The following is a 17,155-nucleotide window of genomic DNA, read 5'->3' as shown; positions in this document are numbered from 1 at the left end:
TCCGAGCGACATTTTCTTCTCCTGTACTATCAAAAATAAATTGAAAACAAAATATTCCAATGATTACTTTGCTTGGCGATTGTTGGCGATGCAAAATTTCACCTCAACATGATTTTGTGCGTGAATGGGATTCAGTCACACTGCATGTGAGGTGATGTGGTCACGTACGTGTTTGAACCACCTGCCCAAAACATAATGTCAACACAGATAGGAAGAAGAAAAAATAACAAAGTGGAGAAAAAGAAGACCGTCTTCGCGAGTCTCGTCTCAGTGCTTTTCTTACTGAAAATTTTCGATGCTTCGTTGAGTTTCATGACGTTTTCTTCCAGCGATGGCTTCCGCGATGCAGCAAACTGCTAAGTTCCACACTAACACAGCAAGCAATCTGTCAATATTTACTTAAAACACGTGCATTTTCAGTGAAATGCTCTATTTGCATGAAAACAATCCACTCTCTCAACTAAGGGGCCATGCACAAATTACGTCACGTTTTTAGGGGGGAGGAGGGGCTTTGCTGAACGTGACGACCCGTACAAAAAATATTGAGGCCCCATACAAAAAGTGTGACATAGGGGGGAGGGGGGTTGAAAAAGACTGATTGTTGCGTGACATAATTTGTGTATCTATTGGAAAATGGGGAGAGAGCCGAAGAACGAACTACTTCGCTTGACGGTTGAAACGAAAAAGATTTTATTCACTACGTGGTACAATTCAAAAAGGCATGGCCTACTGCTATCAACATGTTGGGTTAGGGGTATGCTCGATATGTCGCACTCTAACACTCCTCCTCGACCTTAGACGGCAATAACCCTAACTTTCCTGCTAACATTTTAATTCTACATTGTTGCAGCGGTTTTGTTAAGATATCTGCAAGCATGTTTTCTGTAGGACAATATTTTAATACAATTTGTTTCTTCTCTTGCAGGTCCCTAACATAGAAATATTTAGTATCGATATGCTTCGAGCGTTTTTCTATCCTATCATTACTATTGCTTTTTTCACTGAAAATTTTCCTTGCTTCGCTGAACAACATGACGTTTTCTTCCAGCGAAGGCTTACGCGATACAGAAAACCGCTGAATTTCACACTAACACTGCAGAAAATCTGTCAACAATGACTCAATACACATGCATTTTCAGCGAAAAGATCTATTTGCGTGACAACAATCCACTCCCATGAGTACCGGGCGGCCGCCGTCAAATATCAGGATTGCCAACTGTCCGGCAACTGCTGTCAGTTTTCTTTGTCGCCGAATCTGGCGCTGAGTCTTCGGCGCGGAAACCCAAAGGTGGGAATAAAATTTTGGGGTTTGCGCGCAATAACTAGCTTAATACAACTTTGGTTGTCTTCGTAGGTTGGTATTGGTTCCGAGACATCCTCGCCGAAATCAGCTAGTAGCTTCTTCATCCAAGTGAGCTCCTGGCAAGCCTCTGCCAACGCCACGAACTCCGCTTCTGTGGAGGATAGCGCAACGCAGGTTTGCTTCCTGGATGCCCAACTTATGATACCGCCTCCGAGACGAATTAGGAAACCGGTGTTGGATTTCCGGTCACGGTGATTGCCGGCCCAGTCAGCATCCGCAAACAGCTCCAAACCCGAGTTCGACGACCCAAGGTGCAACTTATAGTCGCATGTAGCCTTCAGGTACCTGAGAACTCTTTTGGCCTCCTGCCAATCCAACTGCGTGGGGCAGCTCGACTTCTGTGCCAGAATCGATGTGCTGACCGCTATGTCCGGACGTGAATGGACAGCCACGTACAACAGACCTCCAATCAGGCTGAGATACTGCGCGTTGCTCGGCAGCCGATTCTCCTCCTCCTTCTGCTGTAGGTAGGCTGGATCCAACGGTATCTTCGACGGTTTGGCATCCTTCAGACCGTGTCTCTCTACAAGCTTCGTGATGTAGCTGCGCTGGTTTAGCTTGAATCCGCCGGAATCTCGCTCGACTTCAATGCCAAGGAACTGTTTCACGTCCCCCAGATTGGCAACCTCGAACTTCTTCCGTAGCTCTCCGAAAATCGTGGCGAATTCTTCCTCGCTCCGAGTGGCAATCAGCATGTCGTCGACGTAGAGCAGGATATACGATACCGATTTGCCTTTCCGCCGGACGTACAGGCATGGATCCGCTTCCGAAGGCTTGAACCCCATTTCCCGGAGCACCTCGTCGATCCGCAGGTTCCATACACGAGCGGATTGCTTCAGCCCGTATATGCTTCTCCGCAACCGGCAGACTGTGTTGGGGTCTCCCGTGGAGTATCCTTCCGGCTGCTTCATGTAGATGGGCTCGTCCAGCTTCCCATGAAGGTACGCAGTCTTGACATCCACATGTTTCACCAGCATTCGGCGCCGGCTTGCGATGGTCAAGAGCGAACGAAATGTGGCCTGTTTGGCGACAGGAGCGAAAACCTCGTCAAAGTCGACGCCAAACTTCTGCGAGAATCCTTGGGCCACCAGCCTGGCCTTGTGACGGACGACGTTCCCCATGGTATCCTCCTTCGTCTTGAACAGCCACTTGCAACCTATGGCTTTGCGGTTCGGTGGCAACTCGACCAGTTCCCATGTACCGTTCTCGATGTGCGATTGATACTCATCGTCCATCGCAGCTCTCCACAGGTCGCCTTGTTGACCATTTAACGCCTCGGATGGGGTACGTGGATCGTTGGTCTTCGTCCGGGTTGTGACGACGAATCCCTGCTGCAAGCGGCTTGCTTGAGCTTCAGGACCATCATCGTGCTCGGCGGTTGCCGTGCTGTCGTTAGGTTCGCCTGTAAAACGGGTGGAGGGTAGTCCAGTGGTTTTGAAAAAATAATCTCTCAACTTGCCTGTAAGGAAGCGCTCCCTGCCGCTTCGCCTCAACGCCGGTGACTCGGGCGGATTTGAAGATGTGCGCGACGGGAGCGCAGGAGTTGTCACAGTGTCATCTGGAATAGGACCCACGGTATCGCTGTATTCGCTGTCGGAATCGTCTTCGTTGAATGGTGTTGCCGTTGCTTGCTCGGTGCTACCTTGCACGGTAGGTTCCCTTTCGCAGGCAGCCGGTTCCCACGGGAATTCGCCTTCCAGGTCCAGTCGAATCGTTTTCCGTGCTTCTGTTGCCTTGACATTGCTAGCGGCCTGTGCCGCTCCTCCTTCACGGATGAAACTTACATCTCGTCGCTTGATTACTTGCTTCGCTTTCGGGTCCCACAGGCGGTACGCTTTGGTGTCTTCATCGAACCCAGTGAGAATGCATTCGTGCGCTTTTGCATCCCACTTCTTACGCTTCTGCTTCGGTATGTGGGCCATCACCGACGACCCAAAAACACGGACGTGTGCTAGACTCGGCTTCTTACCGCTCCACATTTCCTCCGGTGTCTTATCGTGCCCCTTCGTCGGAGAACGATTAACTAGGTACACAGCCGTTGCTGCCGCTTCTGCCCAAAAACTCTTCGGTAGGTTTGCTTTAAAGAGCATACACCTCGCACGCTCCACGATGGTGCGGTTTACACGCTCCGCCAGTCCGTTTTGCTCGGGCGTGTAGTCAACCGAAGTTTGGTGGCGGACTCCCAATCGCTTCAGATGGTCACCCAAAAGCTTGTTGGTAAACTCTTTCCCGTTGTCCGTTCGTAGCACTTTTAATTTCTTACCAGTCTGTCTTTCAGCTGAGCGCCGGAAATCTTCGAAGGCCTTGAACACGCTTTCCGCCGACTTCTCGGCTAGGAAGTACACGCTGATTCTCCGCGACTTGTCGTCGATGAAGGTGAGATAATACCGGCTACCACCCAACGAGTCTGTCTCCATTGTGTGAATACCGGGCAACTCACTGGAACAATCCGTTCCCAGCCATCTTAGCAAACTGCAGTAGAATCACTTGGCATAATACGGAACCTCACGGTGATGGCGACTTGTTCCGCCAACAGTCCACCCGTCAATGAGGCAGCATCACACTGACGACGACCCCGTCATGGTGCTGGCTGTCACTGATGCTTGCTACACGCATACACGCATGGGGAATGCTACTCAGCTTTGTTCATACCCCACATTCTCCCTCTTCTCCGAAAAAAAAAGTTTTCTTACTAGCAGGCTTGTAATTTTTACGCTCAAACCCTCAATTTCGTTCTCTTCATCCATATGGCACCAATGCAACAAGATACACTTCAAGATACAAGAATTAAGACGAATGGCCACATTTACTTTTTTGTTTAGTAAACGCACTTTTGTTAATATCGAACCTATTGGCCCGTTTACATATTTGCTAATTCTACGCGACAGTTCATTTTCGAGCAGTATTGGCGTCATTTTAGCGCAATGTAAACACTTTTTAGCAGACAATAAAATTAGCATGACAAAATCAGAAGCTTCTGAATTCGGTGCTAAAACTAGTGGACAATAATGAGGATATTAGATTGTCCGTCACAATTAGCATCATGTAAACGGTCTGCTAGACGAATTGTCAGCTAATTATGCCATCATGCCAATTTTATTGGCAGATAGGAAAGTGTTTACATTACGATAGTTTGGTACCAACACAGTCGGACAATTTATTGTCCCAGATTTAGCAGCTAAATTTTTAGCGGCAATGTAAACGATACTAGCGTGGAATAAATTGTCCGACAGAATATTGTCACGCATTATTATCACATATGTAAACGGGCCATATATCATTTGATTGATAACTTGCAATGCTAACCGATCATCTATGGGGTTTTGCCGAGCTCCAATAAAAATAACTACAACACACGAAGTTGGGTGATGCATCTTCTCTCCTTCAAGCGCACGTCTCGTTATGTAGCCGGCCCTGTTTTTCTCTCACTCAAATCAATCGTTATTCACGATTGCGAAAACTCGACGCATTCAACGAAAACGAACATATTTTGTAAGAATTATTTGTCAAAAAAGAAAAAAACAAGAGATTAACGAATTTGAAATTTATCAGACTAAAGATTCCGTATATCATACAACTCCATTTTCAATGCTTCAATGTGATGGTACAGATGGACCATATATAACACACAAATGTCCTTCATTATACGAAAATAGATTCTACAAAACGAGTTCGACAGAGGTTCTACAACATATAAAAATGCAATTTTTATGGGCGGTTTTCATTACACGTCCCTGCATTTTCCTCACGCACAGCTTTCGGCAGTTATCATGCAACGCCATTTCCTTAGACGGGTTTCTTTACACATCGCTGCAGTTTCCTGATGCAAACAGTTTTCGGCAATTTTTCAATAACGCCATTTCCTTGGACAAATTTCATTTCACGTCCCTGTATTTTCCTTATGCAGAAAAAATTTCGGCGATTATCCAACAACGCCTTTATCTTGGACGGTTTTCACTACACGTCCCTGCATTTTCTTTATGCAGAATAATTTTCGGCGGTTATCCAAAAATGCCGTTTCCTTGGACGGTTTTCATTACACGTCCCTGCATTTTCTTTGTGCAGAATAATTTTCGGCGGTTATTCAAAAATGCCGTTTCCTTGGACGGTTTTCATTACACGTCCCTGCATTTTCCTTATGCAGAAAAATTTTCGGCGGTTATCCAACAACGCCTTTACCTTGGACGGTTTTCATTACACGTCCCTGCATTTTCTTTATGCAGAATAATTTTCGGCGGTTATTCAAAAATGCCGTTTCCTTGGACGGTTTTCATTACACGTCCCTGCATTTTCCTTATGCAGAAAAATTTTCGGCGGTTATCCAACAACGCCTTTACCTTGGACGGTTTTCATTACACGTCCCTGCATTTTCTTTATGCAGAATAATTTTCGGCGGTTATTCAAAAATGCCGTTTCCTTGGACGGTTTTCATTACACGTCCCTGCATTTTCCTTATGCAGAAAAATTTTCGGCGGTTATCCAACAACGCCTTTACCTTGGACGGTTTTCATTACACGTCCCTGCATTTTCTTTATGCAGAATAATTTTCGGCGGTTATCCAACAACGCCTTTACCTTGGACGGTTTTCATTACACGTCCCTGCATTTTCTTTATGCAGAATAATTTTCGGCGGTTATTCAAAAATGCCGTTTCCTTGGACGGTTTTCATTACACGTCCCTGCATTTTCCTTATGCAGAAAAATTTTCGGCGGTTATCCAACAACGCCTTTACCTTGGACGGTTTTCATTACACGTCCCTGCATTTTCTTTATGCAGAATAATTGTCGGCGGTTATTCAAAAATGCCGTTTCCTTGGACGGTTTTCATTACACGTCCCTGCATTTTCCTTATGCAGAAAAATTTTCGGCGGTTATCCAACAACGCCTTTACCTTGGACGGTTTTCATTACACGTCCCTGCATTTTCTTTATGCAGAATAATTTTCGGCGGTTATCCAACAACGCCTTTACCTTGGACGGTTTTCATTACACGTCCCTGCATTTTCTTTATGCAGAATAATTTTCGGCGGTTATTCAAAAATGCCGTTTCCTTGGACGGTTTTCATTACACGTCCCTGCATTTTCCTTATGCAGAAAAATTTTCGGCGGTTATCCAACAACGCCTTTACCTTGGACGGTTTTCATTACACGTCCCTGCATTTTCTTTATGCAGAATAATTTTCGGCGGTTATTCAAAAATGCCGTTTCCTTGGACGGTTTTCATTACACGTCCCTGCATTTTCCTTATGCAGAAAAATTTTCGGCGGTTCGACACGCCATTAATTTGCCCAACCAAAAACCCGAGCAAAAACCAACCCAACCAACCAACGCCGCGAGTATTTTACGGCAACATTCACAATAGTCAAACACCTCTACCATCATGCACATCAACCTGTCTGCATTTACCGTTCAACCGAGCGACAACACGAGCATGTACGATCCGAGGAATCAACGAAAGCGCGACCATCCATGCCGAGCAAGAACATGAAGAAACATGCATGCAATCATCGACCGACCACCTATCCACAGCGTGCTACCAGTCGAAAACAGAACGCGGTTGGAAAAAAAACTTTCCGCGCTCTAGCTTTCGTCAGGAACCGCAAAATTGCAACACCCACTTCACTGTGTTTGCAGCACCACCACACACTTCACGATTTGTTTTCTCTCACTGTTTTTATGCCAAGTGATTCTACCTATTTTATGATTAACTTGTTATTGATTATGATGCGGTCCTGGCAGGATCGCCAATGTGAATACCGGGCAACTCACTGGAACAATCCGTTCCCAGCCATCTTAGCAAACTGCAGTAGAATCACTTGGCATAATACGGAACCTCACGGTGATGGCGACTTGTTCCGCCAACAGTCCACCCGTCAATGAGGCAGCATCACACTGACGACGACCCCGTCATGGTGCTGGCTGTCACTGATGCTTGCTAGGGGAAATACACGCATGGGGAATGCTACTCAGCTTTGTTCATACCCCACACATTGGTCCACAGATGTCGGAGTGTACCAATTCCAAAAGCTCCGTCGCTCTTGAACCGACATTGCTAAAAGGCAAACGAGAAAGCTTACCTAACGCACAAATCCTGCAGTTCTCATCCTTCTTGGCTACGTCGCTGAATTCGAGGCCCGACACCAGGCCGCCCCTCAGGCGCTGCAGACTGTTGAAATTGATGTGACTCATCCTTCTGTGCCACAGATCGGCGGTGACCACCGGCGCGCATGCCAGTGCTTTCGTAGACCATTGAATAGACCAGCTTGAATAGACCATTCGTTCTACTTCCGGTAGCAATGATGTGTCCCTCTGGATTTTTCACTGTGACACCGTCGGTGGTAAACGTGACGGTGTGCCCTCGTTGCACGATTTGATTCACGGATAGCAGGTTTGCCGACAGCTCCGGAATCACGTGGACTTCGTGCACCTCGATCGGAGGGTCTTCTGGACAGCATTCAGGTCTCAGCTTCATGCTTCCCTTCGCAACAACTTCCATCGAACCTCGGTTGGCAGCGACCACCGTGCCACCATGCCGCCGGACGTTTTCCAGCGCACTTTCTGTTCTTGAGAAATGGTTCGATGCACCGGAGTCGAAGTACCAGTTGCCATCATCTTCGGAAATCGCAGAAAGAACCGTGCACCACGCGTTACCATTCCTGGGCTCCTTCTGAGGACATTCTCGGGCGATGTGGCCATACTTCTGGCACCGTCGGCACTTGGGTCCCTTACCTTGAGGCGGTGGGTCGGCTTGCTTCGGCTTTCGGCCGTGGTGCTTGTTGCTTGAAAACGCAGCACCCGCCGCTGACGACGACGACGACGACACACGAACTTCCTGCAGCAACTTCGTTTTGACGATGTCACCGGTAATTGCTGTTCCGGAATTCTCCAGTGCCATTATCATCGGCCGATACTCTTCTGGCAGGCCCGCCAGTAGGAGAGTGCCGATCCATTCCTCGCTGATGTCGAACCCGATGCCACGCAACTGGTGGGCGGTTGCTACGATCGTGTTGACGTACGTTTCCATGGACCCGTTGGTTGCTAGGGACGCCGTAATTAATTTTCGCAGCAAACCAACTTTTCGCGTGAGTCCCGTGTCTTCAAACGCCGATTCCAGCTTGGACCACGCTTCCTTGGCTGTTTTCGCTTCACGCACGTGGACGTAGTTGACTGGGTCAAGCAGCAGAATAATTTTCCCCCGCGCTCTTCTGTCCTTCAACGGGTCGACGGCTGGATCCGTTCCGTCCGCATTCGGCGTCGGCTTGACTGCTTCCCATAGGTCTTCCAGTTCGGGAAACGTCTGGACCGCAAACTTCCACGTGGGCCAATTTTCTCGCCCCACTAGACGCTCGATCGACGGCAGACTCGTTGAACTGTGCACCCCATGGTGCATCCGCTGAGCAGCAGCACCATCACCAACCTGCTGGGAACTTCCTGGCGCGTTCATCGTTCGAACAAATTTCGCGATTTACTTTTCGAGAAAAAAAAATGGCTAAAACTCTGGCCCATAACCTATTGGAAAATGGGGAGAGAGCCGAAGAACGAACTACTTCGCTTGACGGTTGAAACGAAAAAGATTTTATTCACTACGTGGTACAATTCAAAAAGGCATGGCCTACTGCTATCAACATGTTGGGTTAGGGGTATGCTCGATATGTCGCACTCTAACAGTATCACCCCTAACGGATGACCACCGTCAAATATCAGGATTACCAACTGTCCGGCGACTGCTGTCATGTCTCTGTGTCGCCGAATCTGGCGCTGGGTCTTCGGCGCGGAAACCTAAAGGTGGGAATAAAATTTTGGGGTTTGCGCGCAATAACATACTGTGCAAACATCACCCGCCTAACCGTTAAGACATCGTACACAAATTACGTAACGCTATAGGGGGAGGGGGGAGTTTAGCCTACCGTTACGAGTCATACAATATATGTTTGGTTTTCATACAAAAAGCGTTGCAAGGGGGAGGGGGAGGGAGTCTGAAATCGCCGAATTTTGCGTTACGTAATTTGTGTACCATGCCTAATCTTATCAGAATAAACCCAACCTTCAAAACGGCCGATCATTTTTTCCCAATCATTCATAGGCCCGCGCTCCAAATGGGTCAGTAACGGTAAAATTTTGTTTTCATTTGTTGGTCCTCTCGTTTAAAGGGCCGACAACCGAAAATTTTCCGAACGGCTCTAGGCCCGAGCGCCGAGAGAGATAATTCTCTCTCTCCAAAACGGCCAAGCCTTGATACGATGTCAACAACGGAATCACTCGGGGGACCAACCCATGCTAAGAAAATTTTAGAACGACCCACAATAAGGCCTACACCGGGTGAAACTTTTCAAATAAGCTTAACATGTTTATCAATATTTTTTTATACTTTTTTGATAATTTTTTATGCAAATTTGATTATTGAAGCATAGATACATCTATTCTTGTGTCATTAAAACGAAAAGCATGTTGAAAAATCAGAAAACTGTGAAATACGAATAAAAATGCGATGGAAAATGTTTGCATCGATTTTTCTCAATGTTTACGTTCTGGGGATAGGCCCTTTCAAATGTAACGCGAGAAATATTTTTTTTCGTGCGTGTGGTTACCAACACACAAAAACTGCTCAGCACTAAAATGTGTAAGACCTACTCATAAGTGCATAATTTCCAGACCACACAAAAATGTGTGACAGTTAGACGTGAAATGTTGATTTTTTTCTGTTTTCCAAGGTCACTAGTAGGGTATTTTAGCCAATAGTGGACCCCTTACCTATAGTGGACCCCCTTATATTTTTCCTAATTTTCCTGCTTAAATCTGTTTTTACCGGTGAACTTTCACCGGGAGACGATGGATCATGTTCCTAGCCAGTAGTTACAAGTGGTGGAGCTACGCTGGAAAGCAATAATTTGATTTTTTGAACAAATTTGTAAATGTGAACAAATCTGGGGGACCACTATTGGTTAAATCCAAGGGGGTCCACTATTGTCTCCGTTTTAACATGGTAAGAGAATACGATTTATCCTATAGTGGACCCCAACAACCCTATAGTGGACCCCGGGGGGACCACTATAGGATAATTTGAGCCAGATTTGAAATGATTATTTATGGGAAATATAGGGTGGTTTGGTAAGGTTTTTGTGTGCAATGTGCAGGAAAGACATAGAACTTGCTGTGCAAACGTTGACAGGGGCAATCAAGGGGGCAATTTAATTGGAATATCATACTGTTTTAACGATCAGAGCAATTTTCAGCTACTAAGGGGTCCACTATTGGTTAAAATACCCTAATCCTAGCTAGATTGCTGTACACTCTGAAATAATATAAATCGTGATAAGTTTAAAATATAGTCATTTTTGTCATTCACGCGATTTAAACGTGTCGTGGTATAAAAAGTATACTGTTGTGGCTTAATAATTTAAACTTAGTCAAATTAAAGCGAAAGAATTTTTTCCAATGTATTGGCCAGAGTAAAAAAACTGTTGCTTTGTTCGCCGCCAGCATTTTCTGTCCAGTTGAGACTTGTCCGCTTTAATTTCCAACATTTTTGGTGAAAGAAACTAGTCGATTTTTCATTATTTCATCAGGAAATTGTTTGCACCAGAATAAGTAAGTTGATCTTAGTCAAAACTCTACGTGAAAGTGTTATTTATTGTTTATTTATAAACTGAATTTCTTTTAAGCTTGCACTGCAAAATGCATCGACGCGGGGCGAAACGCATCCTAATGAATGAGCCTCCACCGGAAATCCGAATAACCTCACGAATTCAGTGAACCGCTCGTCGTCGGATGGTGCTGAGAAGCAGAACCTCCCGCATCCGGAAATGGAACAATCGAGGGTAAAATCCATGCATCATCAGCTGGAGAAGGAAATGAAAGGCGCCGAGAATGTTCCGCTCGGAAGGCGTTCCGGAGAAACCACAAAAAAGTGAAAAAGATGATGCAGCAAACCATGGAGCGTACGCTTATCCGGAAGAGGAGGAATCGCTGATGCCAACCGTTCAGAGTAGAAAAACACCCGTCCAAATGCAGTCGTACAAGTGTGGTCTTCTTCCGTGCACAAGCGAGGTGCTTCCAGGACGCTTCCGGAGGTTCCGGAGGAGAAATTTTTGAAACCTCGGAAGTTACCACCATGCTGCTGCCCACCAATTCCGTTCCGACAAAAACCTAATTAATTATTTAATAATAAACGTAATAAATAAAACGAGTTGTATCTCCCAATGTTGTTTTAAGTTTGGTTTTTCAGATATTTTATTAACGTCCATAAAGGTTGATAGCGCACAATGAACTGGGTTGGTGAGTGACGCAGTCCTACCTAGCTTGACAATATGTGTCCCTACAGCAATGCATGGTGATGGTGTGTGTGTTAGATTTATTTCATAGAATAGGGATGTTCATTTTATAGAGTTGTTCAATAAACTGATATTATTACACGCTTTCTTCTTGAACAAAAACCTAGTAGAGCCATTGCCCATAACGATCTGGCGGAACAACCATACGTCCACTACGAGTAGACCTCGAACTCCCGATCGGTGACCGTTCTGGCTGACCACCAGGCTCAAGTTCACAGTTATGAGCTCTTTGTTGTATCGGTCCATCAACGTATTCGGGTTTGATATTCCGTGGAGTAATAAGCGGACTTTCAACCCTGCGTGTATCAGCACCTGACTCGGGTAGACTTACATCCATTGGTGCAATACCACATGATTCAAGCGGACTTTCAACCCTGGGTGTATCAACACGTGATTCAGGAAAACTGACAAGCCTGGGCGGACCGATTTCAGACCCATCCATACAAGGTGAAGTACGAGGATGGACTGCATTGTTTGGTGGACTTACAACCCTTGGACGATTTTCATTCGCAAAATATTTCATTGCATGATCTTCGAGGAGAACTTCACTTGGATCAGCCTCTTCGTTGATTGTACGTGTCATAAACCTACGGTTCCGACGAAAATGATTACCAAAAGTATCTCGAATCACATAGGAACGCCCGTTTACGTCTCGAACTACAGTTCCATAGTGCCATTCACGTGCATTTTTCCTGAACAGCACTTTATCACCTGACTTCAGAATAGGCAGCTGTTTAGCATGCCGATCATAATAGTTTTTCTGAATACCACGTTTTCGAAGAATTTTCTGTTGGATGTCATTTTCGCTAAGCAAACTCCTTTTCAGTAAGGTCTCCTCAATAGGCAAACGAGTTTTCACAATTCTTCCAAAAAACAGCTGACTGGGTGATAACTGCATACTAGCAACCGGTGTCGTATTGTACTCGAGTACCCGGTACTGAAATTGTTCAACCTCCCCCGTTTCATAGCACCGTTTCAAAATATTTTTGGCAATCGCAACCCCCTTTTCTGCGAGTCCGTTGCTTTGAGGATATCTGGGGCTTGAAAACTCAAACGAAATGTTGTTCAGGTTAGCGTATCTTTGACATTCTCGTGAGTTGAATGGTACATTGTCACTACGAATTACTGTTGGATAGCCGTAACAATTGAAGAATCGATCAAACAGTTTACAAACACTGCGCATTGTTTTGTCTTCCAGTCGATCAGAGCAGATGAATCCAGAATACGCATCAATGAGAACCAACCAGTCATTTCCGCCGTACTCGTAGATGTCAGTCGAAACGCGATGGAACGGGTACTCAGGTGACGGATCCTGCATCAGTGGCTCCTTCTGATTGTTCCTTCGAAACTTCTCGCATACCATACAGTTGCTTGTTACTTCCTTGATGTCGTTTGTTATGCCTGGCCAGAAAAACTGCGTCCTCGCTCGAGATAGTGTTTTCTCAGTACCCATATGCGGAGCGTGCAGCCATTTGCATACAGTTGTCTGCAACGCAGTAGGTATTACCAATCGATGGTCCTTGAACAGCAACCCATTCTCAAAATGAAGTTCATCGCGATGTTTGTAGAACAGCTGACCCAAATCATCAAGTTTGTTATATGGTGGCCAAGTAGTCTGAACGTACTTAACGATGCGTAAATAGCGTTCATCTTGGTTCAGTTTGTCCACGTACAAATCGAAGTTATCCTGTGACATGCAGGCCTTTTTAACAAGGGCGTGGACTACATGTTCCAACTCCTCCTGAACTTCTCCAGTTTCCGGAAGCGCAGCTCTTGAAAGACAATCGGCGACCAGTAAATTCTTACCCGGCGTGTACACTAGAGACAGTCCAGGATACTTGAGAAGTATAAGGAACATTCGCTGGAGACGAGGGGTGACGTCATCTATGTTCCTTTTGATTAGCGTTTCAAGCGGTTTATGGTCAGACTGGACCACAAAATCCCGACCATAGATAAAATAATGAAACCTTTGGCATGCGAACACAACCGCGAGCAATTCCTTTTCAATTTGTGCCCATCGTTGTTCACTCTTCGTCAGCGTTCTTGAAGCATACGCTACAGGGCCATTGTCTTGTAACAAGACACATCCCAAACCGTCTTTCGAACTATCAGTCTGAATGATACAGGGCTTTTTTGGATCGAAAACAGCAAGCCCGGGGACATCAGAAATCATTTTCAAGATATCATTCATCTCTTGTTCTTGTGCATCACTCCAATCCCACGGCGCATCATTATGTGTTAGTTTACGGAGATTGGCTGTTCGCTGTGACAGGTTCGGAATGAATTTTGCCAAATACTTACATAGGCCAAGAAAGCGAGTAACATCCGCTACATTTTCTGGCCGTGGCATATCGGTAATTGCTCTGACGTCCTTTTCCAATGGGTGCACCTTTCCATTACCAATCATGTTTCCCATAAATTTAACACAGTCTGTACGGAACTGCAACTTATCCATGTTAAATTTCACATTGTGCTCCCTAGCCCGTTGCATCACTTGCGACAGTATGTAGTCATGCTCAGCTTCATCGACCCCTGCAATAGCCATATCATCGAAATAAATTTCTACGCCCTCGATGTCACCGAAAATCTGAACCATTTTCCGCTGGAACATTTCCGGAGCGTTGTTTAGACCAAACGGAACGCGAGTCCAGCGAAAACGCCCAAATGGAGTCATGAATGTGGTCAAGTCTGAACTCTTCCGGTCCAACTCCATTTGCCAAAACCCACTGCTTAAATCGAGTACCGTGAAAACTCTCTTGCCAGAAAGGCGGCTGAACAAATCCTGCTGTGTGGGGATGAGGTAATGTTCACGTTTGATACATTGATTCAGTGCTTTTGGATCCAAGCAGATTCGCAACCCACCGTTCGACTTTTCCACCACCTGCATATTACTGACCCAGTCAGTTGGATAGTCAACATATGCAATAATACCCTGATCCTCCATTCGTTTGAGCTCAGTCTTAATTCTGTCGTGTAAAGCCGACGGAATACGCTTCCTATAGAACAAAGTTGGTACCGAATTTTCTTTGAGTACTATCGAGCACTGACCAGGAAACTTACCCAACCCCTCAAACACATCCCGGAACTTATCAACGAAGTCTGATTTAGCACTAGGAAAACCGGATTGCTGAACTCTGTTCAGACGACTGATTAGTCCAAACTCGACACAAGACTGCAAACCCAACAACGGCTCCAATTTCGAATCAACAACCAAGAAATCAGCACTGTACCTTCTACCCTTCACCGGATCAGAACAAACCAAATGAACCATCCCATGAATCTTTATTTTATTTGAATTGTAATCCACAACATGAGCATTTTTTACATTCTGCATTGGTAAGCCAGCCTTATTTACTACATCAATAGGTATACAGTTTACATCGGCTCCGGTGTCTAGCTTAAATCGCACTTCTTCATTACCCACATGATAAACCTTTCGCCACGCTTCTGAACCTTGGCCGTCAATTCCAGTTGAATTTATTCTATACAAATCAATATTCTCATTAGAACCACTCACACATGCATTGCTAACCTCATCTGTGACAAAGTACTCACCTGCGTCACTCCAATTGATTGTGTGTACTGCTTTCTGCTTGTCCAGTCCTGGTGGCCTGGTCGGTAGCTTCACGTTGTTTCCCTTCTCTTGTTGACGACGGCAGTACTTGCTGAAATGGCCCGCTCCTCCACACGCAAAACATTTCACATTCACCGCCGGGCAAACGCGACGATGGTTTTGGTTGAACGGCTTTCCACAATTGAAACATTGTTTCCGAGCGACGACAGCTACCTCCCTTTGTCCTTCCTCTGGCTCCTTCTGCACTGATTTCACCTCGAGTAGATTCACCTTACGATCAAGAATAAGTTTGTTCTCCGAGGCAGCTTCAAACACCTTACAAATTTCGACGACTTTCGCTAGAGGATCATCTCGTCCATCAAGCAGCTTCAGCTGGAGCTTTTTATCTTGTATGCCAATAATTACCCGATCACGCAGCATGCGATCGGAATAGGATGCCTGACACTGCTGGCATCTGAACTCACAGTATTGAATCTGTGTGCGGAGCTCAGTCTCAAACTCGGCGAATGTTTGTCTCTCCTTCTGCGCGATGGTGTTGAATTTGAACGCCTCCATTGCGATGTTTTTCCGTGGAAGGCAATATTCATCGAACGAAGCGATCACGTTTGCAAGTGTGAGCACCTGCTCCTCCACAACCACATCCACCGCATCACCGAAAGCCGCATCATCATCCTCCCCGCCAGCAGCTGCACTAACACCGAAAAGATGATCAGCACTCGCCTTGTCCGGATACAACGTGTTGAAAATTTCGACGCCACGGGGTCCAATCAGCCATAGGAATATGGCGATTTTATTATCATCACTCTCCGCTATTTTACCCGTCGCTCGCAGGTATATACCAAATGCCTGCTTCCACCGAGGCCATTCCTTTGCCAAGTTGGCACAATCGAGCGGCTGAGGCAGTCGAAGGTCGAGTCCGGTCGCCATCTTCGATTTTCCGCTGGTTTGTTTTCTCACGAAAATTTCTGTTTCTCACTCCGATTTTAGCATCGCACTGAAACTGTCCAATAATGTTTGTCAAAGAATCACTATTCTGCGTACGCGGATCCGAAAACTACCGCTTCTGACACCATGTTTTAAGTTTGGTTTTTCAGATATTTTATTAACGTCCATAAAGGTTGATAGCGCACAATGAACTGGGTTGGTGAGTGACGCAGTCCTACCTAGCTTGACAATATGTGTCCCTACAGCAATGCATGGTGATGGTGTGTGTGTTAGATTTATTTCATAGAATAGGGATGTTCATTTTATAGAGTTGTTCAATAAACTGATATTATTTCTTTTTCTAAAAATAGAAAACAAAAACATCTATCCTACACAAATTTAAATAAATCCTGGTTAAACAAGCTTCAATATAGGGATGTTATACTAGGTTACGTTTAAATCAAAGTTATACTGAGCCAGTATAGCCTGTATATAAACGAAGCCTAGGGTCAACCAGGAGAAAATGATTTAGTGTGGGATTTATACTATTTAGTTTAATTTTTTTTCTGAGTGTACAAAAATGTTTGCGAATTTAACGATTTTGCGGACACTGGAGCTGATTTTGTAAATGTGCAAGGGTTACACATTTTTGGTGTAGTCTGGAAATTATGCACTTTAGTGCTGCACTGAGAAACCAAACTACTCTTTAAAGGGTAGAAAAGTACTCTCTTTGAGAGTAACTAGGTGAACTCATAAAAAGAGTAAAAGGCCTGTACTCTTTAAAGAGTACAGGCCTCGTACGTCAAACCAACGGATAAATTTTACCCTTTTTTCCAAATCGAAACGCATTGGAAAAAGGGTAAATTTCACTCTTTTTTCATTTTTATAGAAACTTCTCTTAAATTTAGGTTTTGAAAAATCAAAAAAAAACAAGAAACAACGAGAACATACAATTATGTAAAACA

The 17,155-nt window shown here is 45.2% G+C and overlaps 1 protein-coding gene across 2 annotated transcripts; it reads right to left on the bottom strand.

The window, feature by feature from the left end:
- Window positions 1-11,566: 11,566 nt before the first annotated feature.
- On the bottom strand, window positions 11,567-16,538 carry LOC109419885 (uncharacterized protein K02A2.6-like). Of its 2 annotated transcripts, none has more exons than XM_062852306.1 (2): window positions 15,248-15,385; window positions 11,567-15,174 (listed from the first exon to the last, which is right to left on the bottom strand). In XM_062852306.1, the coding sequence occupies exon 2, from the start codon at window positions 15,024-15,026 to the stop codon at window positions 11,796-11,798; it is 3,231 nt and encodes a 1,076-aa protein (XP_062708290.1). In that variant the 5' UTR covers window positions 15,027-15,174; window positions 15,248-15,385; the 3' UTR covers window positions 11,567-11,795. The 2 variants fall into 2 exon arrangements, with proteins under 2 accessions (XP_062708290.1, XP_019549718.2); XM_019694173.3 differs by having other exon boundaries at window positions 14,956-15,174; window positions 15,248-16,538.
- Window positions 16,539-17,155: the final 617 nt, after the last annotated feature.

This window comes from Aedes albopictus, chromosome 2 (genome assembly GCF_035046485.1).
Source record: "Aedes albopictus strain Foshan chromosome 2, AalbF5, whole genome shotgun sequence".
NCBI classification, from domain to species: domain Eukaryota; kingdom Metazoa; phylum Arthropoda; class Insecta; order Diptera; family Culicidae; genus Aedes; species Aedes albopictus.
The sequence above is the reverse complement of the archived record's forward strand: the minus strand, read 5'-3'. Positions and strand labels throughout refer to the sequence as shown.

What these genes read in the sequence shown, in the direction of transcription:
- LOC109419885 (XM_062852306.1), bottom strand. Translation starts at nt 15,026, where the DNA reads ATGCAGAATGTAAAAAATGCTCATGTTGTGGATTACAATTCAAATAAA.